Here is a 27,819-nt window from a genome sequence, read left to right on the forward strand (position 1 = left end):
CGTAGGTATTTTTGCTGGCTTTCAGAAAATGTCATTATCATTGTTGTGGGATTTATAGAATTTTGGCAAATCTCCTCAGACCAACACAAAGTCTGAAAACTCTCCATAGAAAGTCAATGGAGAGTTTGTTCAAAATCACCGCTTGATTTCTGTAATGAGAGGCATATTCGAATCGTCATATCTCCTTAACGAAGCGACGTTAAGACATGAGGCTTGTCCCGATATATCTTCAGACACTCCTGACGCTCACAATTCAAGAATTATTTTCTCACCTATTACCAGTTCTGAGCATGAGTTAGACTTGTTTGAGGGTAGGAAATTCGTCCTTCGCTCAGATTTCTTCAGATTTCAAACTCTGGAAATGAGGCAATTTTTTCTCTCGTCATATCTTTTTAATGGATTTCCACAGAGACCTGAAAATTTCCATGACTGTTCACCAAAGCCTGCTGTCTCTTACGGTGAAAGAATGATATCGATACTCCAAATAGATTTAGAGTTACAAAGCGTTGTTTGAGGGCAAGTCAAGGCAGTTTTCGCTTAGCCTCTACTCAATTATGGTGCATTACAAGTCAAATATATTTAATAATTCATATTTTAATGATAAATTGTCAACACTTTAAGATTCCCCCATCTCTTCTGAACAAAACGGTGTAAGAATGACCGTTCTAGCCCCTACGGTTAGGAAATTATGGTCATTTGTTTGGAGGGTAGTCGTTACAATGAGAAATAGACTGCAAAAATTCCTTTCTCTCTGCTGCGTGTGTAAAAACGGCTGCACCTGTTTTGGCGGGAAAATGTACACAGCCTCTCTGATTGGTGGATTCAAATCCAGCAGCTCCCAGGCTGCTTGACTGATCTAAAAAGTTGCTTCTCTCTCTTTCTGTCTGTGTTATAGTATTTCTAAATCATAGTATTTCTGCTAAATTACAGTATTTCTGCTTTTTATAGTATTTGTGCTTAATATAGTAGTTCTGCTTTTTATAGGATTTGTGCTTAATATAGTATTTATGCTTAATATAGTATTTATGCTAAATTATAGTATTTCTGCTTTTTATAAGATTTGTGCTTAATATAGTATTTCTGCTTTTTATAGTATTTCTGCTTTTTATAGTATTTCTGCTAAATTATAATATTTCTGCTTTTTATAGTATTGCTGCTAAATTATAGTACTTCTTCTTTTTATAGTATTTCTGCTTAATATAGTATTTCTGCTAAATTATAGTATTTCTGCTTAATATAGTATTTCTGCTAAACTATAGTATTTGTGCTTAATATAGTATTTGTGCTTAATATAGTATTTCTGCTAAATTATAGTATTTCTGCTTAATTATAGTATTTCTGCTTTTTATAGTAATTCTGCTTTTTATAGTATTTCTGCTTAATATAATATTTCTGCTTAATATAATATTTCTGCTAAATTATAGTACTTCTGCTTTTTATAGTATTTCTGCTTAATATAGTATTTCTGCTAAATTATAGTATTTCTGCTTAATGTAGTATTTCTGCTAAATTATAGTATTTCTGCTAAATTATTATATTTCTGCTTTTTATATTATTTCTGCTTAATATAATATTTCTGCTTAATATAATATTTCTGCTAAATTATAGTATTTCTGCTTTTTATAGTATTTCTGCTGTTTACAGGATTTGTGCTTAATATAGTATTTGTGCTTAATATAGTATTTCTGCTAAATTATAGTATTTCTGGTTTTTATAATATTTGTGCTAAAGCATAGCATTTCTGCTAAATTATAATATTTCTGCTTAATATAATATTTCTGCTTAATATACTATTTCTGCTAAATTTTAGTATTTCTGCTTTTTTATAGTATTTCTGCTTTTTATAGTATTTGTGCTTAATATAGTATTTCTGCTAAATTATAGTATTTCTGCTTTTTATACTATTTCTGCTAAATTATAATATTTCTGCTAAATTATAATATTTCTGCTCTTTATAGTATTTCTGCTTTTTATAGTATTTCTGCTAAAATATAGTATTTCTGCTTTTTATAGTATTTGTGCTTAATATAGTATTTCTTCAAAATTATAGTATTTCTGGTTTTTATAGTATTTGTGCTAAAACATAGTTTCTACTAAATGTAGTATTTATGCTTAATCATACTATTTCTATATATTACTGCCAGTTCCCCAGGTAGCCAATCCTCTGTGAGGAATGAGACATTCAAATTCTGACTGTTCATGACCCTATTTTCCAGGCGCCCACTCTCTTTCCCAGTGGCGCAGTTGGTAATGACACGGGTCTGCAACCAAAAGGTCGTGGGTTCGATTCCACCTTGATCAACATATTTTTCTCCCTACAAATTAATACACTATCACAGACCAGTAATTCATATTCATCATTTATTACAATTCTGCAAACGTTTATGATTTTACCAGCTTTTCTAATATGGACCTCACATTCTTGTTAACACTCCATGGCACAAATACTGTTCCCTTTAGGCTCTGTGTATGTGTGTGTGTATCAATATTTCTCCCATTTTAAAGTATTACTCCACCATAATTGTATTTCTGTTAAATCAAAGTACTTTTACTACATCTTAGTACTTCTGCTCAATCATAGTACTTCTGCTCAATCATAGTATTTCTGCTAAATTATAGTATTTCTGCTTTTTATAGGATTTGTGCTTAATATATGATTTGTGCTTAATATAGTATTTGTGCTTAATATAGTATTTCTGCTAAATTATAGTATTTCTGCTTTTATAAGATTTGTGCTTAATATAGTATATGTTCTTAATATAGTATTTCTGCTTAATTATAGTATTTCTGCTTTTTATAGTATTTGTGCTTAACATAGTATTTCTGCTAAATTATAGTATTTCTGCTTTTTATAGTATTTCTGCTTTTTATAGTATTTCTGCTTAATATAGTATTTCTGCTAAATCATAGTATTTCTGCTTTTTATACTATTTCTGCTAAATTATAGTATTTCCGCTTTTTATAGTATTTCTGCTAAATTATAGTATTTCTGCTTAATATAGTATTTGTGCTAAAACATAGTATTTCTACTAAATGTAGTATTTATGCTTAATCATACTATTTCTATATATTACTGCCAGGTCCCCAGGCAGCCAATCCTCTGTGAGGACTGACTCATTCAAATTTAGAAATCAGGGCCTGCATGGCTTCCCAGCCAGCCAATCATATCTGAGGTCTTCCGTTTCTTCTCTCGTCATATCTCAGCGACGGTTGTACAAAGAGCAATGAAAATCGCAGTCAAAGTACACCAATGTCCGCTGATTCACCCAGTACAAGAATTATGCTTCTAGTCCACTTAGTTTTTGATTTACACGACGTTTTGTAACTGCAAAAAACTGCGTTTTTCGCCTCTCACCGCGATCTAATTCTGACTGCTCATGACCCTGTTTTCCAGGCGCCCTTTCTCTTTCCCAGTGGCGCAGTTGGTAGTGACATGGGTCTTCAAGCCAAAGATCGTTGGTTCGATTCCACCTTGGTCAACATGTTTTTTTCCCTACAAATTAATACACTATCACAGACCAGTAATTCATATTCACCATTTATTACAATTCTGCAAACTTTTATCATTTTACCAGCTTTTCTAATATGGACCTCAGATTCTTGTTAACACTCCATGGCACAAATACTGTTCCCTTTAGGCTCTGTGTATGTGTGTGTGTGTGTATCAATATTTCTCCCATTTTAAAGTATTACTCCACCATAATTGTATTTCTGTTAAATCAAAGTACTTTTACTACATCTTAGTACTTCTGCTCAATCATAGTATTTCTGCTAAATCATAGTATTTTTGGCAAATCCTGGTTTTTGTGCCAAATCATAACATTTGTGTTATGTTATAGTATTACTACTAAGTGGAGGAATTTCTGTCATGTTACAGTACATGTGCTGATTACAGTATTTCTGCTAAATCATATTATTTCTACTATATTATATTTTTCTTTCTAAATATAGCATTTCTGCTATATAATTGTATTTCTGCTATGTTATAATATTTGTGCTAAACCAGAGTATTTGTGCTAAAACATAGTATTTCTGCCAAATGATAGTATTTGTGTTAAAACATAGTATTAATTTAAAATTACAATATTCATAGTTCATCACAGTGTCTCTGGTAAATCACAGTATTTCTGCTATGTTGTACTATTTTTCTAAATCATAGTGTTTCCGTAATGTTTAAGTGTTTTTGGCTAAATATATTCTTTCTCTTATCTTATACTATTTCTCCTAAATTCTTGTATTTTTGAGAAGTTATCATGTTTCTGGTAAGTTACAATATTTCTGCCAAATTCTGCTATGCTATTGTATTTCTGCCAAGTATTATGTTTCCTCTAAAATATTGCAGTTCTGCTAAGTTATTGCATTTTAGCAAAGTTCTTTTGCTTCTGCAAAGTTTTTACAATTTCTGCTACTTTTCAGCTTTTTCAGCTAGTTTTTGCAGACAGCTTCAGCTTTAAAGCATCCACACTGCATTTTCGCAGGAAATGCAAATTTTTCTAGTTCTTTTAGGTTTTCACGTCTGAAATATTCCTTCTCCGATACTATTTGATAAAACAGGGAAATATACTGGGGAAAAAAATACTTTTCACATAACAAAAAGACACAGCAGCAATAACATGTCGCATTGGTTGGTTGTTAAAGCTTAAAATTTCTGTAATATCCTTCCTCACTTAGTGAATGTCTCTCTCTTGCTTTCTCTGTGCAAGTGTCCTGATTCTAAAATGGCTATTAAAAATGCCTGACCAAATGTAAACTTAATCCCTGTATAATCAATTCTTCTTCTTGGCCACCCTTGTTAGGTGGCAAATCTGTTCTCTCCCCCCACCACCACATTATTAGTCACACAATCAACAAGCCACTTCAACACAGAGGTAGTTTAATTGGATGCTGCACGGCGCATTACCATGTCCGTTGCCTAGCAATGGAGCCTTATGCCGTCTTTGTGCATGTTTTTCCCCTAAAATGGCATCTAAAATTACTTTGCAATTACTACCTTTCCCTCAGACAAGTTCTTATCATGCTCCTGATACTTCCTTCCTGGCGGTGCTCTTTTTGAAATGAAGTGGTGTGGCCCCTGGAGGTTACTGTGATCCTCTACGGGAGATAGATCTTATGAGTGTGAATACTCCCACAGAACATCATTCAAAAGATAAGGACATCTCCTGTAGCCATTTTTGCTATAATGATTACGGAAGCTTTGATGACCACTGAAGCACCTGCTCACATTGGCTGTCTATTTTCTAAAGCTGGACCTCCTGGCTGTCCTGTAAGAGCGGTTCACCTGTTAATTAGGTGTCACTGTGGTGACAAGTAATCAGAAGAGAACATCTACACCTACAATGAAGTGCTTAATGACAGGCTTTCTTTTGTGATTCAAAAAATAAAAAAGAGAAATATACTTTTGTTTTGTGGCATCACCCCTTTTAAGTGCTAACAAATAGTAGCCTGAGGACCATCGTTTTGACAAACTGGTCTAAAAAAATATATATCTGGTATATCTACACAATTCTATTTTAATACACAAAGTTTACACAATGAACTCTGGTGGAGAAACTAAATAACAAAAAATGTCACTTTGTTAAAACAGGCGTCAGCTTCCCAAATGTTTTATGAAAGAGATAAATTTACTGGAAAACAAATGAGTGTGAAGCTGTTACGAATGTGTTGCAGTTAGAGACAGAGGCTGGGGGAGGATGATGGCAACAAAAGAGATGATGAGCCATTTGCAATGTGTCACCGCCAGGTTGGTTGGCTGAAGTGCCCAATAAGCAAGCTAAATGAGGCCTTGACACTGCCCAAGTAACTATTTCTGACTCTCCCCCCCCCCCCCCCCCCCCCCCCCCCCCCCCCCCCCCCTTGCTGGCAGTGCTAATGTAGGGAGGTCACCCAATACACTATTATAGTGCAGTTTACAGGGACACTGGACTTAGATTGGGGTCATGACACAGCCCTGCAACAGCCTCCATCCTCCTTGAACCACACTAACAAAATACCTCACTGTAAAATAAGATGCTGAAGAAAGCATCCTTTAAACAGCAGTGCTGACACAAAGTTAAAAACAGAGCAAATATACTGGGTGACCAGTTTATTGGGCTTTCTTAGTTAGGTTTATTGCGAAATACAGTAATATAATAGTTATTCAATGTCTGTTACCTTTAAAAAACAAAAAGAAACCCACATCTTTCAATCATCTGCTTGACATGTTATTTGACATGTTGATAAAGGCAGGGGCTTTAACTGAGCTACGGTATATGAAAAAAAACTGCAACCTGGAGTTTATTTTAGGCTTCATGAATTCTTTGTTCTTCCATTTTACCTAAGAAGAGTGTGCTGAGCAGAAGTGGGAAGTAACAAAGTATAAATACTTAGGTGTCTGTACTTTACTTGAGCATTTATTTTTCTGACAACTTTCTATTTTCCCTCTCTACATTTTTATACAAATATCTGTATCTTCTACTTCTTACATTTCCAAATTGAATTTGTTATTTTAGGTTTCCACAAATTTGAGGGAAGTTTTTATTTCTTAGCACTGTTCGCCTAATAAAGCGAACAATGATGCATAAAAGACAATGCTATTTGTGCATCCAGTGCAATTTATAATTTCTGCATAATCTATAGCAGATGTTCATAAGGCATGGTCTTGGTACTTCAGCATCAAACTAGCATTACCAAAGAGGAGCGAGTATAAAGGGAATAATGTTTTTTTGTAATTCAAAATGCAATTTTTCTATCAGCTCACCAAATATCGGCAACCACATAAACTGTTTCTAGCTAAAGGTACAGTTGCTAGGTTTATCAAAACGGATGCCAAGCGTCTCGTCTGGAGGAAACTAGGCAACAGTCGTCACTTGGGCAATGCCATACCTACAGTAAAGCATGGTGGTGGTAGCATTATGTGTGGGGGCATTTTTCAGCAGTAAGAACTGTGAGATCAGTTCCAGAGAGCTCCAGAGAGCCTGTATCTCAAACCAAGGCAAAGGTTTATCTTCCAACAGAACAGTGACACTAAGCACACAGCGAAGTTCATAAAGAGATGGCTTTGGGATCACTCTGAATGTCCTTGAGTGGCCCAGCCAGAGCCCAAATTTAACCTAAGTGAACATCTCTGGACAGATCTGAAAATGGCTGTGCATCAATGCTCCCCAACCCACCTGATGGAGCTTGAACTTCCCAGAAATAGGTGTATATAGATGATGATGATGATGATGATGATGATGATGAAGTAGTATATAAATAGGCGCAAAAAGACTTGAGGCTACAGTAGCTGCCTAAGGTGCTTGACTATAAATAATGAATTATGACAAACATATTATTAATATCATAATAGAATATGAATACGTAAAAGCATCAATGTCACTTTAAAGACAAATTTATTTTAAACTGGCTAACTAACAGGATCCAGATTGTCTTCAAAACTGATTCTCTCCCTGCTTAAGCCGCACTGTTATACTCCAGCCGGTACCGCTTAGAGGAGCAGGTGGTCGCAGCAGACAGCGAGCTGAGCCATTCTCAAGACTCACCCACTGCGTTGCTCACCCCTCCTCCCACCCTTCCTCTGCCCTTTATCTTTCCAGGCATCCTTTCATTTCAAACCATCCATCCTTTCCGGCTCAGCTTTATCACTCCATCACTTCCTGCCTACTTTCCTCTCCTCTCTCTTCCTCCATCTGCATGCTGCCACAGATAGCAGCAGCCAAAGAGTCTGACATCGACCAGATGTACAGCAAGTGTCCCCCCCCCCCACACACACACACACAGGTTCTTCTCTCTAAGCTGTTTCCTTGCATTCACCACACCAAGTGACTGTAGTTGAATGTACTTGACAAGTCATAAGAATTTACTATAATAATCACTGCCCTTGTGTGTTTTCTGTGATTGCACATATGCACTGCAAGATATGACTACCTAAAGCAGAGAACCTGAAAAAAAAAGGAAAAGACAGGCTGACGTGTAGGCCATCACTCTGACAGACAAGCTGCAGCACACTCGATAAAGAAACACATTCTAATTTGTATTAAAACAACCCCCAAAAAACAAAGATTCTTTTTTTCAATTCTGCAACAAAAAGGGGAAATTTATTGACTTTCTCCTAATCCCTAAACAGATTAAATATGAATTAAAATCTTCTCTGGTTAAATTGTGACAGCCTTGGGAAAAAACCTCATAGCTCAAAAAGATACCTGCAGTGAGTATGACATGACTAAATCCTTTCTGATTACCTTAAACACAAGGATTAGCTTCCAGAGGAAAAACAAAAATCCTCCCGTAAGTATAAGTGACAGCGCTACACTTAGTGGGCAGAAGGACAGGAGTGAGATGCTGTAAAACAAGAATGAGGTGATTTCTCCATTCACTGGTGAAGAAAATGACTGTTCCGTTTTCCCCTAGTCAAGCTGAACTTGTGGCATTAAATATATTTTGGTCTTTTTTCCCCAGTTCCTCAAGTTCTCTCTAGAAAAAAAATAAAATAAAAAAATACATCTTTGCAGAATGCACCTCATGAAACAATTCAGCTACACCACATCTGCATTGTATGGAGATTTTTGGAGAAAAATGTACCAGTTCTTTTTTTTAATAAACACTAAATTTATTAAGGAGATTATATGGATTTTATGTCTCCAAACACCAAAAGGTTATGTTTGCAGCTGTAAGAAGACAGTGATTACTGTGGTTCACAGTAGGCAGGGTCTCCGTGCTGCACTGACTTATACAAATAAATAGAAAAACTGGCATTATGGACAAAGTCACTATAAATAAGTAAAAACTAACAAATTATACATTTTAACAGCAAAAAGATCCAGATTTTTCTCTTTTTTTGGGTGGGGGGGGGGGATGCTTACTTTTCAATCAATTCATAAGCTTTACTAAATAAAAGACTATAAAAGACTCAGTCTCCAGCTGGACCTTCTTATCCACGGAAACAAAGGAGACTCAAGCGGGACTGATTTTACTTCATGCAGCACAAGGAAGGATCCAGTCACTGACCTGGCTCAGAGCTTATCAGCAGAATGAGGGCTGCTTTATTTCCACCTACCTCTTTCTGCAGTTACTTTTTTTGGATCCTCACCTATTCTTTCTACTGCTTCAACTCAGTGACACTCAGAAGTTAATATATGTCAAATTAAGACATGTCATTAAGGTATTATTTAGCCCCCAAAAAGCAGATTTATTTCTTTTCCATTATGGACTGTGCAGTATATGAAAATCGATCTACTTCTTGTATAGAAATACAGATCTCAGAAGTCATGCTTTAAAAGTTCCTTACACCTTGATAACAGGTATCAATCTTTACACCAAAACGATACAAGGACAACAGCAGAGGAATAAGCCACAAAACAAAACAGTGTTGAGGAGATTTAGGTCTCAGCTGAAACTGATCATAGGCCAACAGAAATGGAGCAATATGCTAGCAAGAAGGTTAAGTGGAAGGCAACACTGCACTTTTAGAGTCAGGTGACCATAGGCAGTGTTTTCAAAGCCAGGCTTTATGTAAACATTATTCACGCTTGGGGTCTTGTATGTTCTGGCTGTAGGAACCAGCCCCTGTAGGAGGTTTTTTAGAGTTGTTTTTATGGGAGAAACAAAAACTACCAATTCCAGGTCACTTCTTAGTGTGCCATGAACCTATACCCAAAGGGCTTGGTTAAACTTGCTGCAATCAGTGGTGGTGCAAAACTATTCCATCCTCCCTTGGGTCACAATGGAAACAACAAAAGGCTTGATTAGTGGGGAGTTTCTGTGAACTCCCAACCTCACACATGCGCCGGCTACAGCATTGGAAAGGTTCCTCCTGGATTTTTTTCCACCTTTTTTTCCTCTTAGTAGCTGTACTCAATTCCATGTTCAAGGTTATCAAACATGCAAACATGCAGTGACACAAAATGTCTCAAAATGATGGAAAATGAGATCCTTGTAGCACCTTACTGTACAGTGTGAGCTCACTTTATCAACCTGCTGAACGATTTGAAACAACAGATGATTTGGGTATATTTTGGGCAAATCAGGAGGTGATTAGGGGTAAGAAATTTGTGCAGTTAAACAAAGCAATGCATTTGCAGTGAAGGTGAATTATGCCGGGAGATCACAAATCATAAATTGAGGGAAAACATTTCTATATTGTTATGCAGGAAAAATGATTCCACTACAGAAACAAAAGAAAAGTCCCAACATGAAGCCAAAGATGACCAAAAAAGAAATGAATAAAATAATACTAATTTAGTTTCATTTTAATTTTTTAAATTTATGTGCATGATACATCAGTAAAGTATCATAGGCACTTGTGCAATATGCAGTCATTTATGATCGAAGTTTCTCTGATAATTTCCCTTAAGTCAATGTAACCTTTGTACAAGGTTTTGTGACAGTTTTGAAAACATGCAAAGCTGAACGACTCGATACAATTGACAACATAAGTGGTACTAAGAACACCAAAGCATTTTACAGTTGTTATTCATGCATAGGCAATGCTTAAACATCAGACTTACCAGCAGTGAAGTCCCTGTCGAGGTCAATGAAAGCATTGGAGTGAGGCGTACGCATGGCGCCAGTTAAACTCAGTGCTTTGCTGCACACTTCAGTCCTAAGAGAAGCCAAAGTTATAAAACAACCAAAGAATTTAAACACAACATAGAATTGAACTTCAGGTGTAACAGAACTAGAAATAAAGATAGAAAACTCTTAGTTTGGAAACTTTTCCATTACCTTTTGGTGAGATAGCAGACTACACTGGAGGAAGAGCTGATGACTCCAAAAACATCTGGAATCATGTCCCCATTAAAACTGTGAAAAGATTGTTTTTCTTTTAATGAAAACAACACTTCAGGAGAGACGGAGATCACCAAAGTAGTCATTTTGAAAGACTTCAATGATGAGGGAGGTAAAACATGAGGTAATGGTGCTAATATATTGGAAAAGTTAGATAAGATTTATTATTGAAAACTAAGACAAAAAAAACTCTGTAAAAACCAAGTTTGACTAAAAATGCACAAATGGAGCCAAAAATCGAGATCAAGCAAATTATTTAAAATTCAAAGCAATTCATGTAAATTTACACTGATACTTACTCCATGACAAGAGGTTGATCACTAAAGGTGTAATTCAGCTTAATCCCCCCTCCAATATCTACACAAAATGAAGAAGGTAAAAAGGCCTTCAGTATTAATGGTTTGACAAGAACACAGAACAGAAATCACTGGTTTTGCTTAACTGAAGTCAACAGCTACAAATTGCTAAAAAATAGCTAAAGCTTGAAATATTCGTTATGCAATGGTTTTTCTTGTATATATATTCTGCCTGTAGTTCAATAAAAAAGGAATCCCTAAACAGAAAATATACACATAAAAAAGAAATAAATCTGAATAATCAGGTGATGAGCTTCTACTGGCATTGTATATTAAGCAAAAGTTGGTAACATGTGGAAAACGAGGTAGAGCTGGGCGATATATCGAGTTTTTAAAAATTATCGATATATTTTTATACGAGATATAAGATGTGACAATATCCTTTATATCGATATAGTCTATGTTACATTATAACTATACTTGTGGAGCCGCAAGTTTGCCTCTCTTTCGTCCACTTTTGTCTTTAAGCAACATTACTCGGCCTCGCCGCTCCTTCACTGAACACAACTCCCCCTCCTCCCCCATCGCTTCACCTGCAGGAAGCGACAAGATGGACATGGCAAATCTCCGTTAACGAGTTACTGCGCATCGCCCCGTGCGTGGGGCTGGACGCCGTCAACGTGTTGGCTAGCTAACCACGCTAACGAGCTAACCACGCTAACGCCATGCAGCCCAGAGGCGCTGCACAGCCTACAATCCTTTCATTTTCTCAAAAGTTGACAGCGCGCCTTATATATGAATTCTGGTTGTGCTTGATGGCCGCGAACAGATTTTATGTGGTACACAGCGCTCAGCAATCTGTCAAAAAATGTTTTAGTACGACTTTGGTAAGCTACGGTGCTGCACCGGTTGATGGATTGTCAGAGCATTACGGCTACCGAGGAGCCTCGCGGAGTGATACGTACTGTGCTTCAACGTAATATTACCCTACTGTGTATAAGGACCATAAATGGCACCTGTTAAGAGACATGGTTATGAAGAGGATTTCAAACTCAATGCTGTCAGTCACACAGTAGAAGTTGGGAACAGAGCAGCTATGAAATCTGTCTTTGTTACTATGCTCAGCGTCTTTTAGTTTACATTTTGACTGCACAATTGTGAGCTTTTTGTTATGCACAAAAACAACATTGTTTTATTTATGGAGCGTGATTATTTAATAAATGCTCATAATTTATTTTTGAGTAAATTTTATGTACATCTATGCTCTATGTTAATAAAAGTGCCTGTGTGACATCTGGGACACAGCTTTGACTAAGAACTCTCTTTTTGTTCTTACTTTATGGCTTTAAAAAAAATTAAAAATCGAGATATATATCTTATATCGCCGTCCAGGTAAAAAATATCGAGATATGAATTTTGGGTCATATCGCCCAGCCCTAAAACGAGGTATAATTTTTATTGATCTAGTTAATGTTTATTGTTTTGGACTGTATGGTGATAGCCTATAAAAGAAAAAAGGACAGCAGTTGCTAATAAAATTAACAATGTGTCTTTTAAATTACAGTTTCCCAGTGAGTCATGATATTGTGGCAGTGACCCTCCAAAAGGTCCTAAAAGTGAAACATCTATGCTTTCTTCACTGTAAATTACTGCAATACCAACTCTAAAACAGCAAATGGAAAGTTTGGCGGGCAATGCACACATTTTGTGATTTATGTTACATCATGTGTTGCAGCAATGATTGATTCACTAAGAATTATTGCATTGCAATAATATGCCTCCGTCAACTTGACTTATGTAATATGCAGTAAAATCTGTGGGGAAATTAATATGTGTGGACACAAAGTTTAGTATCACCAATGACAAATCTGAGCAAATGCATAATCTTGACAATGTTTTGCTTCTGTTGTAACAAGTGGATAGAGAGGCCAAGACTTCCTGTTCTCTCTACCAACCATTGTTTACAAATGCAATTTAAAAAAAAAATTAAAGTATTATCAGAGAGTAGAAACAGTTTTTGAGTTTCCATTTCAGCAAGCATTGATGGTTGTCGATCTCTATGTGTTAGTCCTGGGAGAGACTCGCGACTTGTCCAGGGTATGCCTTTTTCCTGTGACAGCAGGGCAGCATTTGTAAATAAATCACTATTAGGAGCTGTACCTAATGTCTGGTTGTGACCCCAAAAGATGAAAACTTCTGTTTTCTGGCCATTCTTAGCTGTGAGAAGGACATCCATCTGAGAGTCTCCATCATAATCTCCGGGAACCATGCTGGTGATGTCTCTGAAACAGCAAGCAAAGTACTGAGTAAACATAATGCTCAAGTGCGAGTACGTTCAGTTTGTCAGCACTGAACATACTTACAAGCATAAATTAAGACCAGTGCCATAATAAAGCTAATGGAGTGAAATAACAAATACATATGCATACTTTCCCAAAATGTTTTTGGCTTGAACTTTGGGCTTGAAGTAAGGTGGTTTGGAGTCAGCCAAGAATATGACCAAATCAGACTCTGAAACAAAAAGAAGACAATATAAAGACATGTGCAAAGAAATTAAGTTTACTTACTTTCTACTTTCCATTTAAGTATATATTTTTCACAAGTCATTCTGAAATGTCATTGCAGAGAAAACACAGGTGTATTTAATAAAAATACAACAAGACCAGGCTAATTGTCGTCCAGGGGTGGATTTCCCCCCCTCTGGCTGCTATGAGATGTTTAAACTTCGGTTTTAAAAATAGAGAAGCAAACCAAAGCTACATTGTAGCTCAATGTGTAGGTACAAACGCATGTTATATGCATTAATACATGTCAAATTACATTTTATATTAAATTGATTACATTTAGTGTTTTAACTCAATATACATAATTTGTGCAAACTGTTAATAAGAAGCCTTATTGACTGTTTGCTGTGTGAAGTGTGGATGAGTAAACCTACGTTCTTTGATCGTGAAGATGTCTGTCTGTTTATCCGAATTAAAATCTCCGAAAGCTGCCACCGTCCCAAAATTCCCGGGACCGAAAAGGTCGGCCGTTACATCTTGAAGAGCAAATGTGTTATACTGTCCCCCCAAAACTAACAAAAACGCTAAAGTAATTAATTTAAGCGTCCAAATCATCTTCCTGTCAGTGTAGCTCCCAACAACAACACTGACTGTAATACGGCACACTGCTTTACAGCAGAAGGAAATGGTAGCTGCTTTTTAAGTAATTACGCATAACATTTAACGGCGTTAAGCATATGTCGTGCTCTTTTATTTCTAGTGGGAAAAGCTGCAAGTAACGTTTAGAAATAAAGATAAATAATATGACATTAGAATTTCCTTATTTACGTCAGTGTCGTGCTCCCCGAGCTATTTCACAGCTATCAATTTACTGAGAGTTACTTAGAAACAAACCGGAAACGAAGAAAACTTGTGTTCATAATAAATCTGAGACATATATTAACTATTAAAATGAGTGTGTTAATAAAAATACATTCAATATCTTAACACGCAAAATATACTTTGTGGAAACACTCGGGCTTTATTTACCAGTAAGCCACGGCAGAATTTAGCCTTATGATTTCTTACTCTATGCTGAGAAGCCCGATTCGCGTTTTATTTTGAAAGACGCTACCGGATACACCTTAGCTTTGTAGCTATTTTAACATTTTCATAAACATGGCGAGCTTAGCAGATGTCGGCTGGAAACTCTTGGAATTTAAAGCCCGTTCAAAGCGATCAGGTCTGACATAACTTTGCATGATCTTCTGCATTGTGACACGCCCGCTTTTTCTGTTGTGCTTGCAGTGCCTCTGTACGTAGTGCCTCTGTCCTGCCCGTTTTAATGTGTCTACTGCACTGTTGGTAGAAGCATGAAAGGTCAGAGGTGTAAATGTGAAGCACTCAATAGCTATTTTAAGAGCTTCTCATCAGGTCGCTGTGAGATCTCGCCCATAGTAAAACGGTGCTTCTGTATATTACTGTGTTAAACGGTGTTCCTGAAGGACTGTGCGGGCCTGTGAAAGCTGACAGGTTATGCTACTCTTGCGCTGGGGGAATGTGTCGGATATTGCACAAACGTTACCTAAACTCTTAACTGTCGCCAGCTGTAAGAAGCCAACCATTTCAATTAAGAACTGCTGATAACCATCTACTTTAAAAGAGATCTTGGTGTGAAAATTATGATTTAACAAGAGGTGCATCCCAGTGTAGCCTAATAACGCAGCATTCTGAAAGCATACCATTTAGAAGTGTATGTTATGAAGAATAAAGTGTAGTAATTAGTCAAATTATGTCCTAATATAGTGATGTAGTCATTTAAACCATGTATTGCCATCTCTAGTAATTCATTATAACTCTACTCTTCATCACTCATTTCTAAATAAATACAATGGATTGTAATTTCTTGCATGTTCTTGATCATTGTCGTCATCCCAGGATGTAATTCGTTGTTGATTCATGCACGTCTAAAATTGTAACTCTCTGCTACTAACTCATTTACTGTGAATTGCTGTAGATTTGTGATTTAGCTGAGAGACGCTTGGCCTTAAATTCACCTTTTGAGAATGGCCGGTTCGGCTGCGATAACCAAGCTCCACCGGACAGTTTACAGATTCGGTAAGTAGTGACAGCAGATCTGAGGGAAACAGCTGAAGGGGACATAGGTGAAGATATCTGGACTCTAGATCATACACTTATTTCACGATTACAGGAAGACATATGTTGTGAATGTGATCATCCTATTCTTTCAAACAGCAACCCAGAAAAGTTCAGGTCAGAACATTTTTTTCTGTGTTTACAAGAAAACAAAACAATCTCATGCTTGGACTGTTGGGAATTCTGAGGTGCAAAGTAGAGTATTACCCATAATCTTCAGTAATTTCACACTGTTGATACAGTGTGGCTTATGTGGATTAAACTCAGAAGAATTATATTGCTCCTTCACAGTAAGCATGAAAGATCCTGATATGGCACAAAATGAATTTACAGTATTAATGAAGTCACTGAAGTTAGTCAGGGGATTGTTTAAAACCAAGCAAACACTGACAGCTTACATTTGTCCGATCTCATGTTAGAAATTAAAATTGGAACATTGTACTTCCTCCGTGCCTGTTCAAAGTGTTATCTTTAAAAAGAGATGGATTGGCTTTGTCCCCAGCAACTTTTACGCTGATGGAAATTATGCTAATTTCAGTAAGAATGTGAATTTTTCCGTACCTGTGGTATTGACCCAAGGTCAAACCTATTAAAATGCAAATCTCAGCAAAGTGAAAAGTGTCTGAAAAAAGAGAAAGTCTAACAAGTTGGGGCTTCCCTCAAACTGCTACTCTCTCTCTCAGTTCAGAGGAAAATGTCTGCTCACGAGTCGCAGTACTTTCTGAATGTTTAGCTCAGGGCTAGAATATCATTTTGTGTGCTGAGACTTTTGTGAGTCTCAGCACAGATGTGTTGCAGTGAAAAACAGAATGTACTGATAGCATGTGTGTATTGTTTCTGTGTTTTGTCTGCTGCCTGTTCTTGTGTCCCAAGCTGACAAAAGCCGTGGCCAGAGCATTATCCATTCAAGTTGTCTTTGTGTACATACAAAGGTTTGTCCAATAGATATGACAAGTCACAATCTCTCTAAAGATAAACAGAGTTTGGTGGTCAAACTCACTTTGACCACTCAAGATATGCCTCAAGACATTATGTGCTAATTCTTACAGTCAGATAGAAAATGTCAACACTTCTTTATTCTATCCAAAAGTTCAAAGGTCAGCTTTACTGTGATATCACAATGTTTGCAAAAACACTTTTTGTCCATTGTGCAGTGCCGTAATACGGAAAAACACATGGAGATTTTGGCGTTATTTCATAATTCGGTCTCTACCTTTTTAATTTCTGCATAAATTAATGGCTGTCGGAAGTCTCTTCCTGTTAAAATGGAGTTTTTCCTTCCCACCATCGCAAAATACCACTTCAATTCAATTCAATTCAATTTTATTTATATAGCGCCAAATCACAACAAATGTCGCCTCAAGGCGCTTCATAGATACAGAGAAAAGCCCAACAATCATATGACCCCCTATGAGCAAGCACTTTGGCGACAGTGGGAAGGAAAAACTCCCTTTTAACAGGAAGAAACCTCCGGCAGAACCAGGCTCAGGGAGGGGCGGCCATCTGCTGCGACCGGTTGGGGTGAGAGAAGGAAGACAGGATAAAGACATGCTGTGGAAGAGAGACAGAGATTAATAACAGATACGATTCAATACAGAGAGGTCTGTTAATACATAGTGAGTGAGAAAGGTGACTGGAAAGGAAAAACTCAATGCATCATGGGAATCCCCCGGCAGCCTACATCTATTGCAGCATAACTAAGGGAGGATTCAGGGTCACTTATAGGATGTTGTTTGATTGTCGGGGTTTTCTCCAGAATACTGTAGGGTCTTTATCTTATTTTAAAAAGCCCCTTGAAACAACTGTTGTTGTTATTTTTGGCTATAGAAAAAAATTGAATTGAATTGAGATTAAATCTATATTACTGTATAGATCAATGTAAACATCAGCTTTAGTTTCATGGATACATACAACCACAAGCCTACAATTTTAGTCTTCTTTTTTAACTGGAAACATCCAACAAAAAATAAATGTATTCTGAAACTGTTGCTAAACTTAAACCTCTAAAGAACATCAGTTTTGGGAAAGCTATTAAAGGACTGTGTTTGCAAGTGTTTGTGTTTAATATGTATATTCTTCTTCAGGCTCCATCTATGAACCTCTGAAGCTGTCAAATCTCCAGCGGGAAGATGAACCCATCTGGGAGAAGCTGGACCGCTACTACAGTGCAGGTAAATACATTTACTCACTCGTTGGAAGCTGCAGATTAATAATGTAAAGATGTGTAGAAGAGATGGCAATCAGAGCAGTTCGCGGGCATTTTGGTACTTTTATGGAGGAGTCTGATCATTCACGTGTAATATTTTTCCCCTGATGTAATTTTATTAATTTCCACTCAATTTCTGCCATGTCATTAAACATAAGAGAAACTAGTCCCTGTTATTACTTATTAAAGGAACATTAGCTCGCTAATTTCCCATAGTAATTCCAACATCATCAAGTTTATGAGTCTTTGACACCCACATAATCTACACAGTATCTCAGTGGTTTGACTTCATCTTTTATGTTCTCTCACTGTATAACTGCAGTGCACATTTTAATCCTGCACTGGAATTAGTGGCAGCTTTTAATATTTTAAAACTGCGCAGAAAAAGTTTACTATATTGTCTTAGATCAGAGGTTCCCAAAGTGTGGGGCCCGCCCCCTAAGAGGGGAGGCGCAGCATGAAAAGAAAAAAAAAAAAAGGAACGCTTGGACACTGCTAGCATAATGGACAGGTTTTTAACAGGGCACAAACACAAAGCAGGAGATGAAGCATCGCCAAATATGCTTCCTAACATATTTGAAGCATATCTTAACTTTGGTTTCACCTGCACAAGTGCCGAGGTAGGTCTCCCCTGCAGAATTAGTTCTCCCTGCGTCGGGAGGACGCGCTGGGCTCTCCAAATCACAGACAAACAGTATCCCACATTCTTGATTTTTAATTCACAAACACTTGTTGTAATGACTAACTACTCCTGACATTTTGGAGATGTTAGCTCTTTATACAGTAAAGTTACAGCGGGATACAAATAACATCAGGTCGTTCCTGCCACGATTTGTTCCCCGGTTCAAATCACAGACAAACAGGATCCCACAGTTTTTTGTGTTTTTGAACCCATTTTGCACAAAGAGGCATTTTTTGAAAAATGTATTGATAGCAATGTTGAATATTATTACACAGGAAACAACAGCAACAACAACAAGTAAAATAATCACACCGTGACGCCTCTGCCTTTCTAAATGGAGGGAAAGTAACTGCATGTAAAACCTGCAGATTGTCAGATTAAGAGTATTTTGTCTCTGTCTGCCATTCTGCAATTCATCTCATGTAAACAATAACGTGCGCACAGTATGACGTGAAAAAAGGCACACACCTTTGACGTTGCGTGACAAACTCCGTATTCCTCGTTCACAAGTAAACGCAAAAAAGGAGTTTAAAAAAACAACAACTTAGTTTTCGGTGATTCGAAACACCGTTTACGTGTGGACAAAAAGGCCCAAACACCCAGAAACAGTTGGGTTTAAAAAATACCCATGTAGGTGTGGACGTAGTGTACAAGAGTTAGTAGTTTATTTCATTGCTACCTGTAATTTATTGCAGTTTACTTGTATTTGCTTAATTGTTTACTAAATGTTTGAGGTGTGAAATAAAGTTCAATGGAGTTTGAAAACAAAATATGGGTGTGTGTGGTTGGAGGATGTGTTTGTGCGGGGGATGGGGGGGTTTAGGTGATGGAGGGGGGGCGCAAACATTTTTCTTGTAAAACAAAGAGGGCCCAACAAAAAAAAAAAAAAAAGTTTGGGAACCACTGTCTTAGATAATGGCTTTCACTGTTTCTGTAATCTCAACAGAGCATCAGGTTGCATGTGTTAAGGCGTGATCATGATGGAATTTAAACATAATCTCTCTAACCTCAGCTTTAACAGTCTCCAACCAACAACGGTGCTTTCAATGTGCAGCTCCCCTGTTAAATGTCACAGAAGATGATGTAGAAAGCCCCAAAAGACCTGTTTTATAGCCTAGGCATTCTTTTTATATATTATTCAAAATGTGTCCTCATCTCAGTCTTCTGTACCTGTTTCAAACTATACTTTCCTAATTTACAAGGTGTCATTATATATTTGTCTGAGTTTTATTTTAAGGTTTATTCAGTTTAAATGCTGGTTTTACTGTGAGGTTGGACTGGAAAAACCTACAGTGTTTTATAACTGTATATCCTTTCCTCTCCATAAACCTGTGTCCCACTGGCAACACTGCTGAGCTATTGTATACAGCAGTAAAGGCTGCATTTGTTTTGTCATTGCCAATATTCTTAAATTGCAGCCTTGGGTATAGTGATTACATCTTGCAGACATGCATTATTGTTTGGAGAGAGACTCAGCTGGCAGGATAAAGGCCAGACATGGGAGTTCACCGATGTTAGAGATGCAGGAGCATTTACCGCAGCATGCATTGAGCTGCAGTGGTGAGAACAGTGTTTGGATCTGTTACTTAAGTAAAAGCAGCAAGAGCAGTTTGAAATAATGTGCAACAAGTAACTATCCCACTTTAGCAAATCTCAATATTGGACAGAGCTAAGAAGAAGTATTGGCTCCAAAATGCAATTATAGCACCAGAAGTAAAAGTACTCATTAAGAAAAAAGCCTATAGTGCAGTGTTCTTTACATACTCTGTGACAATACGATACGATATACCAGCCACGGACCGGTACCAGTCCATGAGTCTTTTGGTACTGGGCTGCGAGAGGTGAGGCTTGGGTGTGAAATTTATGGTTTTCAGGGTTTTCATTGCTTTTTATGGTTAACTCGGTTTCCCTGGGTCTTTCCCCGTGTGTTATGAATAAATCTTCTGTTTTTTGGTACTGGTTTTATTTTGTTGTATTTATCTGTGACCCCTTAAAGGCCAGTCTGTGAAAATATTGTCGGACATAAACCGGTCTGTGGCGCAAAAAAGGTTGGGGACTGCTGCTATATACCATAGCCTCTTAGAATATAATAGTCGTATTAAAATCAAAATAATCCAAAAGCTAATAAACAAATCCTGGTAACTAATACCTGAAGCTGTAGAGTACATTTTATAAATGTCAGACACTCATCACTCGGTTGGTATTGTCTGAGTCAGGACAATTAAATGACTTTCCAGTGTGTATTACTGCTTCAGAGCCTTTTAGGGTTTGGGCAGTACAGGCAGTACAGATACTGATACATGAGCATATTTCACCTCTGATGTCAAGTTCTTTTGACCTGTGTGATTGCAGTGTACCATGCCCTGGTACTGATCTGGCATGATTGAAAAAGAAAAGCACAGAACTCCAACCCTTCCTTGCGGACAACTGCCTCAGTGAAGCTCGGCTGAAAATTATTCACCAATCCATAAGGCGTGTGAGAGGGCAGTGTCTCTGTGCTTTCAAAAAAAAAAAATCAGCCACAAAATACATAAAATCATGAACCTCATTGTGCTCTGCGAGAACGTTTGTCTTCAAAAGCATGCGTGTGCATGAGAGAGCGAGCGGGCGAGAGGATTGAAAGGCCTTTAAGTTCAGAATAAAGAAAAGACAGAGTAATGGGGTAAAAATTTCCAGAGAAAAAGAGAATAACTGAAATGTACTCAGACCTGGAACATTAAACGGTAGCCAGCGGGTGAGGGGGGAGCTGAATGGTGGTTGGGAAAGGAAATCATGCCTAGTATATGTATATGCTAAACTTATCGGCGAAAGCTGTTGACATCTTAGGAGGTCGAAGATGTTAACAGATAAAATCCCAACATATTGAACATATACGCAGAAGCTTGTCTCGTTAGTTTGAAACTAACTGTGAGCTACAGACACACAAATCTGGTTATGGATAGCCTGCGTGGCTTGGTCCAGGTGATAATTCTACAATGTGTAATCAATAAGGAGGCACCAGCCTCACTGCAGGAGAGATAAATACGCATTAGTGCTGATTACAGAATTACCTGCAGCTGTTAGTGCAGCACTGTGGCTGCCAGCCTTACCTCCCAGTCCACACAGGCACCTCCCCACAATGCCACACAGCTTTAGCATCCTCAGTTTCAGAATTCATTCAGATCAGTTTGTATGTATTCTAGCCCGCTGTTCTATAAAAGTTAATATTAGACTTAGGTTTTCATAAATGTTTGTGTGTCAGGGACAATAAGCTGGCAGAAGGCTAAACAGCAAATTGCAGTCAAATGTGGGACTGTAAAGCTGCTGTGCTCCTCACAAATGGATATCGGTGTGTCTAGCGATAACCTTTTTCCTGACACAGCTTTTGGCTTATTTAATAAATTGCTGAGGTGTAACTAATAGCATTAATGTTGGTTCTGCTCTACTTAGATGTGCCTGTAAATAATACTTGTGAGCCATTGTACACTATTGCAGAGTTCAGGCACTGCAACACTTAGACTGAATGCATCTGTTATTAATCTCGTAGACTGTCAGAATGTCTGCCGTGTTTGGCGGCCTTAATGAGAATGTGAAGACAGTTAAACAAAACGGGCAATAAGGTGGCATTTTGTCGTTATTAGCTGGTCAACGCGTATTGTAGTAATCTAAGCGAAATATGAAACAACAGAAAACTGTCTCTTTATGTTTGTTTTGCCTTCTGATGATAAACTGGGTTCACCTCTCTTTGTATTTTACAGTAAAATCAATACAAGTAGAGCCAGAGAGCCAAACACGCTGCTTCATCTGAGCAGAAAGAGGTGGGTGCAGGAGGCAGCATCGTGTGTTGCCTCTGGCTGTGTAAGGCTATTGGATTCTGGTAATGCAGCTCAGGATGCTGTCCCTAAGGATCAGTGCTGATGCTGCCACTGTTGAAACATGCTGGACTTTTCTCCGTTGCTCTTTTGAAAATAACAAAAAAACCTAATGTACAGCAGCTAAATGGATGCGTCATCTTTGAAGGAATGTCAGTGCAGTTGGTGTTTTTCATATTTTTATTCTGTTGGTTTGTTTTGCAGAGTGCAACCAGGCAACTTCGACTGGCTGTGCGCAGATTTCCCGTGTAGAAGTAGAAATACTGATGTTGTGTAAATGATGTCGGCGCTCCTCTGCTCATGACATTTAAGGGATTACAGAATATACAAAAATCGTGGCCTTCTCCTGGCAGTGACCGTGAACAAAGATCTAAAAACAGGGTGACCTACATTAGCATTTCTTTTCTTTTTTTTCACCTGGAATTGCAAAAAGTGAAAACTAGGCTACAGGATCTCCTGCAGGATTTTTCTAGTGGAAGCCTCTCCTAAAAATAAGGAGCACATCTGCAAATGCCAGAAGACAGTATTACACTTTAATGAAATATATACACTGATCAGTCTGCATATTAAACCCACCTGCCTTACATTGTGTAGGCATGCCTTGGGCTGCCAAAACCGCTCTTGACTCATCAGGGCAAGCTGTCGTGTCTGGCACCAGGACATTAGCAGTGGATTCTTTGGGGCCTGTAGCTTATAGGCGTGGAGTCTCTGGCAACTGGGCTTGTACAAGTGCATCCCTCAGATATTCACACTGGGATTTAGAGACTTTGTACTGTTTCTCAAGTTGTTCTTGAGCACTGCTGCCAGTTTTTGCTTAATATCACTTAAAATAATTTTCTTTGTCCATTAGGACCTTTTTTTGAGTAAAGTACACTTGCACTTGGAGACTGTATGACATCTCTGATGGGTCTGAGTTCAGCCCAGTGAATTTCAAACCGCACTTGTGATGTCAAGTCAGGTCAAAGGTAATACATGCTAATTATTAAAAAGCTGCAAACTCCTGCCTTTCCTCCTGGCCTTGAGTCATTGTTTATGATTTTGAATAGCTTGTCTCATGGATTCATGCTGTTTGCATCAATAACTGTGATCATACACAGCTCTAAATTAAAGAAGAGCTCAGCTTCTCCCCATGGACCCAAGCATCACAGTGCAGCAAAACAAAGAGGCAATTTTCACACCTTGTTATAATGCATGATTGAAAGGTATAACAAGCGTTCGTTCTTTTTCTCTGTAGTTCCAGCCTCGCCTACAAATCTCCCCAAACCTTTTGTGCATTGTTTGCAGCTACACACCCTTGACTTCATTAGTTTCCTCTGCTGCCTCTTGTTTACTCCAGCTTGCATTGACTGGACTGGTTGCAACCGATTTCTTGATATTAAACAGTTGCACAGCTGACAACTACAAACAAGTTGTTAAATGAATCGAAATTAAGTCAAGTCACTCACGCTACAAAGCGTGTGGAAGTGGATCAGATGTTGGCAACAGGTTGGTGTTTACTGCAGGTACTTAACTCAAAGGTAGCACAACAAACATTTCTGTGTTTTATAGTATTTTAGACCCACAGTAAAATGACATATGTGTCATTTACATTTAGATGATCACATTGTAAATGTTAAATAATACCAAAGTTAAAGGGCAAAGAAGAATAGCCGTAAAAAAATGCGAACATTTACTGAGACAAATCACAGCTTTGGGTGAGGATTTAGCTCAGGCGGCGGATTTATTTAAGGCTTTAGAAACTGCAGCTTTTGAAGTAAGCTAATGCATTTTTATGTGTCTAGTTGTTTCATTCCACAGTTGAAACACAAGGAAAAGGAAAGGTAACTGCCCCTGAACCAGGTGCTGATTGTTAATATGTCTTGTGTGAAAGCATCTGTTAAAGGCTGGGCGCACCATTTTCTCACATGAACAAACTCGTGGCAGATATGACACAGCCCATTGGTCAGCCCTGATGAAGACGGGGCAGCTTCTGTGTGCATGTGTGTGCTCCTGTGGCAGTTTGTGTGCGCATTAATGTGCCCTTGGTGGCTTTTCATTAGGCGGCATGTTTATGTGTGTTTGGAAAATGACTGAAGACAATAAACGGTGCTTAGTGTGCAACAGGTGTAGCTCCCGGTTGGAACCGATTTGCTGCTATCAGCTAAGGCAGTAGTGCCTCCAGCATCAGCTTCTTTTGAGACCCCATAGATTTACAGAAAAAAAGCCTCTGCCAGATAGCGGTATGTCGAAAACGCAGTGCTGAACATTGAGCTTGTTTAATTGTTGTGTTGGGGGCCGATTGGAAGCGCTTGTCCAATTCTAGCAGGGAACAAAGCCAACATTGTTATCGCCTGTACCCAGACCCGCTTGCCAATATACCTGCTTTCTTTCAGTTTTAGGGAGGAAAAGGGGTGGAGAGGGGTGAGGCTGGGGTGACAATGACAAACAAACCAGTTACATTTTTCCTTCTTTCTCTTTGTTTGTTTGTTGTTTTGTTGCCACCCCTAGCTCAGTCAAAGGCAGCAGTATTAAGCTTACGCTGCTGTTGTGATTGGGGGCTTGTTTTCGCGTTATCAGGAAAAGAATACCAGGGAAGGTTTACCTCCATCTCTCATGGTTCATCACTCCATCTCCTCTCTCCTTCCTTCTCTTTCTCTCCACTTTTTTTAAAAATTTGTAACCGCTCTATGGTTTCTTGTTTATGTGGCATTGAGCACACACTTCACTGATTCAGCCTGTTCCCTGATAAAACAGGAGGCAGAAGGTATGGCTACTATCGCTCTGCCTTCTGCCTCATACTGATTACAGAAGAGAGAATAAGAATACGCCTTTTTTTTCAATTATTGCAGTCTTTTATCTTCACTTTGGCTACAAATTTAGATTGTCTTGCTCTCTTATATCTTGCTTTTCCAATTATGTTATCTGTCTTTGTCATCTGCCTTATTTCTTTCATTCTCTTGGCAAGAAAAAAAGGCTTTCAGGATTTAACAAAATCTGAGTTAAAAATTATCAGCATCCCATATTCAGTATTTTATTATTCACTATTTATGACAAATTAACACATATCTCATTGGTTGATCTGTACAGGGTTTGTGTTACATGCTGTAACTCTTTCTTTGGGGGATCCAATGGAGCTCTTCCCTCATGCCTCTTGAATTTATAGTTAGGTCACCTCATGAATTAATCATCCTACAGGTATCATTGATATCAGTCTACCTTTCCCATCTCACGCTTCAATAAAATTTATAGGAAAAGAATGTGAAGCCTTTTTCTAAACTTCTACATAAATGTAACCTAAAACACAATTTAGTTCATAATTGTTTCTTATATTTCTGTACTAAATGTACAGTGTTGGAGAGTAACGGAATACATGTACCGCCGTTACGTATTTAAAATACAAAATATGAGTAACTGTATTCCGTTACAGTTACCGTTTAAAAAGGTGGTATTTAGAATACAGTTACTTTGTTGGAATAAATGGATTACACGGCGGTACTTCTCTGTTTCATATTGTCGCAGGTCAGGACTGTTTGGGTTTTGTTCGACAGCTACGTTCTGTTGTTCCAGGCGGCAGCGTTACGGTTGCCATGGTTACAGGGGGACGCTCTCTCTCTGCGTGTTTCCTGGGTGAGAGAGGCCTTTTTGTTGTTGTCGTGCTAAGCTAATAGGCAGAATGCTACAGGTATAGCTCTAAAGAATGTAGCATCATAGGCAGTGTAGTCCGTGCTGCAGGGAGAATGGACTGCCATACCCGTTATGTGTCTGTGAGCGAGGGAGGGAGAAAAAGGAAAAGTACGAGCTGGAAGCATGTAAATATAATAATAACCACTGCAGCCAAGAAGAGTGCCTGACGAGCCCAGTTGTAAGTAAGCTATTAAGACTCGACTGTACACCGTGTTCGTGTTTTCCTCCAAAAACACGAACACGAATCTCTCGCTAGCAAAGTTGACCCAGACAACAAAGTAAAGCTAGTTTTCGGCTATGACACGAACCCACCGTATTAGCCAGAGGTCCGGTTACTACGGTTCGGAGCCGCGGACCTTCAGTAACAGTAATAAATCACAGCAATAGTACATTCACGTAGTTGTAAACAGCATGATAATATATTAAGTAATCCAAAGTAGTCAGAATATGTTACTCTCATTGAGTAACGTAACGGAATACGTTACAGAATACATTGTGGGGCATGTATTCTGTATTCTGTAGTAACCTTCCCAACACTGTAAATGTAATGTAGAAATATAGAACATTCCAAGAGTTTATACAATCTTTTCTTACAACTGCATGTTTACTACATATTTTATAAAAGGTATTGTACATTATAGAAGTGCTGTTAACTGTGGTTACTCTGTTAGCATTGAGATGCACGCAGGTCCTTTTGTGGCTTTGTGTGTGCATTTGTTTTTCATCCGACAGCTCGTGTCACAGATGTTGAATTGCAGCAACCATTATCTCAGCGTCAGCAGGAGTAGAGAAGCTATTGTTAAGACTGGTATGAATGATGAATATCAAAGTTTGTGTATTTTCTCTTGTAGCATCTGCTGTGGAACTATACCATCTGACTTCTTCCATCTTTTTGCTCTTGTTTTTTTTTTTTTGCTTTTTAATCTATTGCTGTTTTTTTTTCCTTTCTCATCATCTTCTCTCATTTTCTCCACACTGTCGGTGCAGTGAAATGGCCCATTGTAAAAGAGCAGACTGTGTGCGTCTGAGACATTAGCTGCTGATTTAGTGGGACATTAGCTTGATGGATGGCTAGGCAGAAAACTCCTAACAACAGTTGATTTGCATCCAGAGAAAGTTGCAGCTTGAGACCGAACAATGTTAAGCTCTCTCTTGTTTATGTTCTGCATCTATTGAGGACTTCCACTGCACCGTTTCACAGCAGAGGAAACTCGAGACCTTACCAGTTTCAAATTGAGCAATAGCAAAGCATCTCCACTCGTTTTATCCTGCTTGACTTTATGATTGTTTGTTGCAGTTGAAGTAGATTCTTTAACAGATGTATTATAAAACATTGTTTGTATCCAGTGTTTAAAAGGTCAAAAAGGAGGGAAAGGAGAATGAACTATATTCACTATATGGGAATAGTTGCTTTGTGCATCACCCATGAAGTCCTGTTTTTTTTAAGCTAGACGTGAGCATTTTGGCTGTTGCCCTGAAGCATGTGTTACTTATTGCCTGTGTTACTCTTAATAGGTCCACAACTCACAAAAACCCCATCATGTTATAGTGAAATGAGCAGTAGTGTCTGTTTTTTTTCAGAGACTTTTTTTTTTTTTACAACTGCACATGTTCTTGCAGCTAGAGGTTTTGCCCTTTGCTGGCCATTAGAAAATATATTGCATTACAGCACCTTGACATTGGCATCTCTCATCTTTTCTGCGCCGGGGACTTTGTCCAT

The 27,819-nt window shown here is 38.1% G+C and overlaps 2 protein-coding genes and 1 long non-coding RNA gene across 5 annotated transcripts in view; 1 reads left to right on the top strand and 2 right to left on the bottom strand.

Annotated features, from left to right (window-relative positions):
• itfg1 (integrin alpha FG-GAP repeat containing 1) overlaps positions 1 to 14,353 on the bottom strand; it is a 178,287-nt gene extending 163,934 nt beyond the window's left edge. The window contains exons 1-6 of the mRNA XM_085155842.1: positions 13,996 to 14,353; positions 13,487 to 13,568; positions 13,218 to 13,339; positions 11,061 to 11,118; positions 10,699 to 10,776; positions 10,482 to 10,576 (exon numbers count right to left, since the gene is read on the bottom strand). Of these exons, the coding sequence (XP_085011968.1) occupies positions 10,482 to 10,576; positions 10,699 to 10,776; positions 11,061 to 11,118; positions 13,218 to 13,339; positions 13,487 to 13,568; positions 13,996 to 14,176 (616 nt within the window). The 5' untranslated portion in view covers positions 14,177 to 14,353. The remainder of the gene's footprint in view (positions 1 to 10,481; positions 10,577 to 10,698; positions 10,777 to 11,060; positions 11,119 to 13,217; positions 13,340 to 13,486; positions 13,569 to 13,995) is intronic.
• On the bottom strand, positions 438 to 5,826 carry LOC146526155 (uncharacterized). The gene is made up of 2 exons (XR_014873593.1): positions 3,735 to 5,826; positions 438 to 2,845 (listed from the first exon to the last, which is right to left on the bottom strand). It is a non-coding gene; the product is annotated as an uncharacterized LOC146526155 (long non-coding RNA).
• A 330-nt stretch (positions 14,354 to 14,683) lies between the features above and the next one.
• phkb (phosphorylase kinase, beta) overlaps positions 14,684 to 27,819 on the top strand; it is a 102,408-nt gene continuing 89,272 nt past the window's right edge. The window contains exons 1-3 of one of the 3 annotated variants that reach the window (XM_085155728.1): positions 14,700 to 14,783; positions 15,558 to 15,658; positions 17,782 to 17,868. In XM_085155728.1, the coding sequence (XP_085011854.1) occupies positions 15,607 to 15,658; positions 17,782 to 17,868 (139 nt within the window). In that variant the 5' untranslated portion in view covers positions 14,700 to 14,783; positions 15,558 to 15,606. Of the gene's footprint in view, positions 14,784 to 15,557; positions 15,659 to 17,781; positions 17,869 to 27,819 lie in introns of all 3 variants that reach the window. The other 2 variants (XM_085155719.1, XM_085155709.1) reach the window with 2 other exon arrangements.

The sequence above is a fragment of the Neolamprologus multifasciatus genome, chromosome 1 (assembly GCF_963576455.1).
Source record: "Neolamprologus multifasciatus chromosome 1, fNeoMul1.2, whole genome shotgun sequence".
Lineage (NCBI taxonomy): Eukaryota > Metazoa > Chordata > Actinopteri > Cichliformes > Cichlidae > Neolamprologus > Neolamprologus multifasciatus.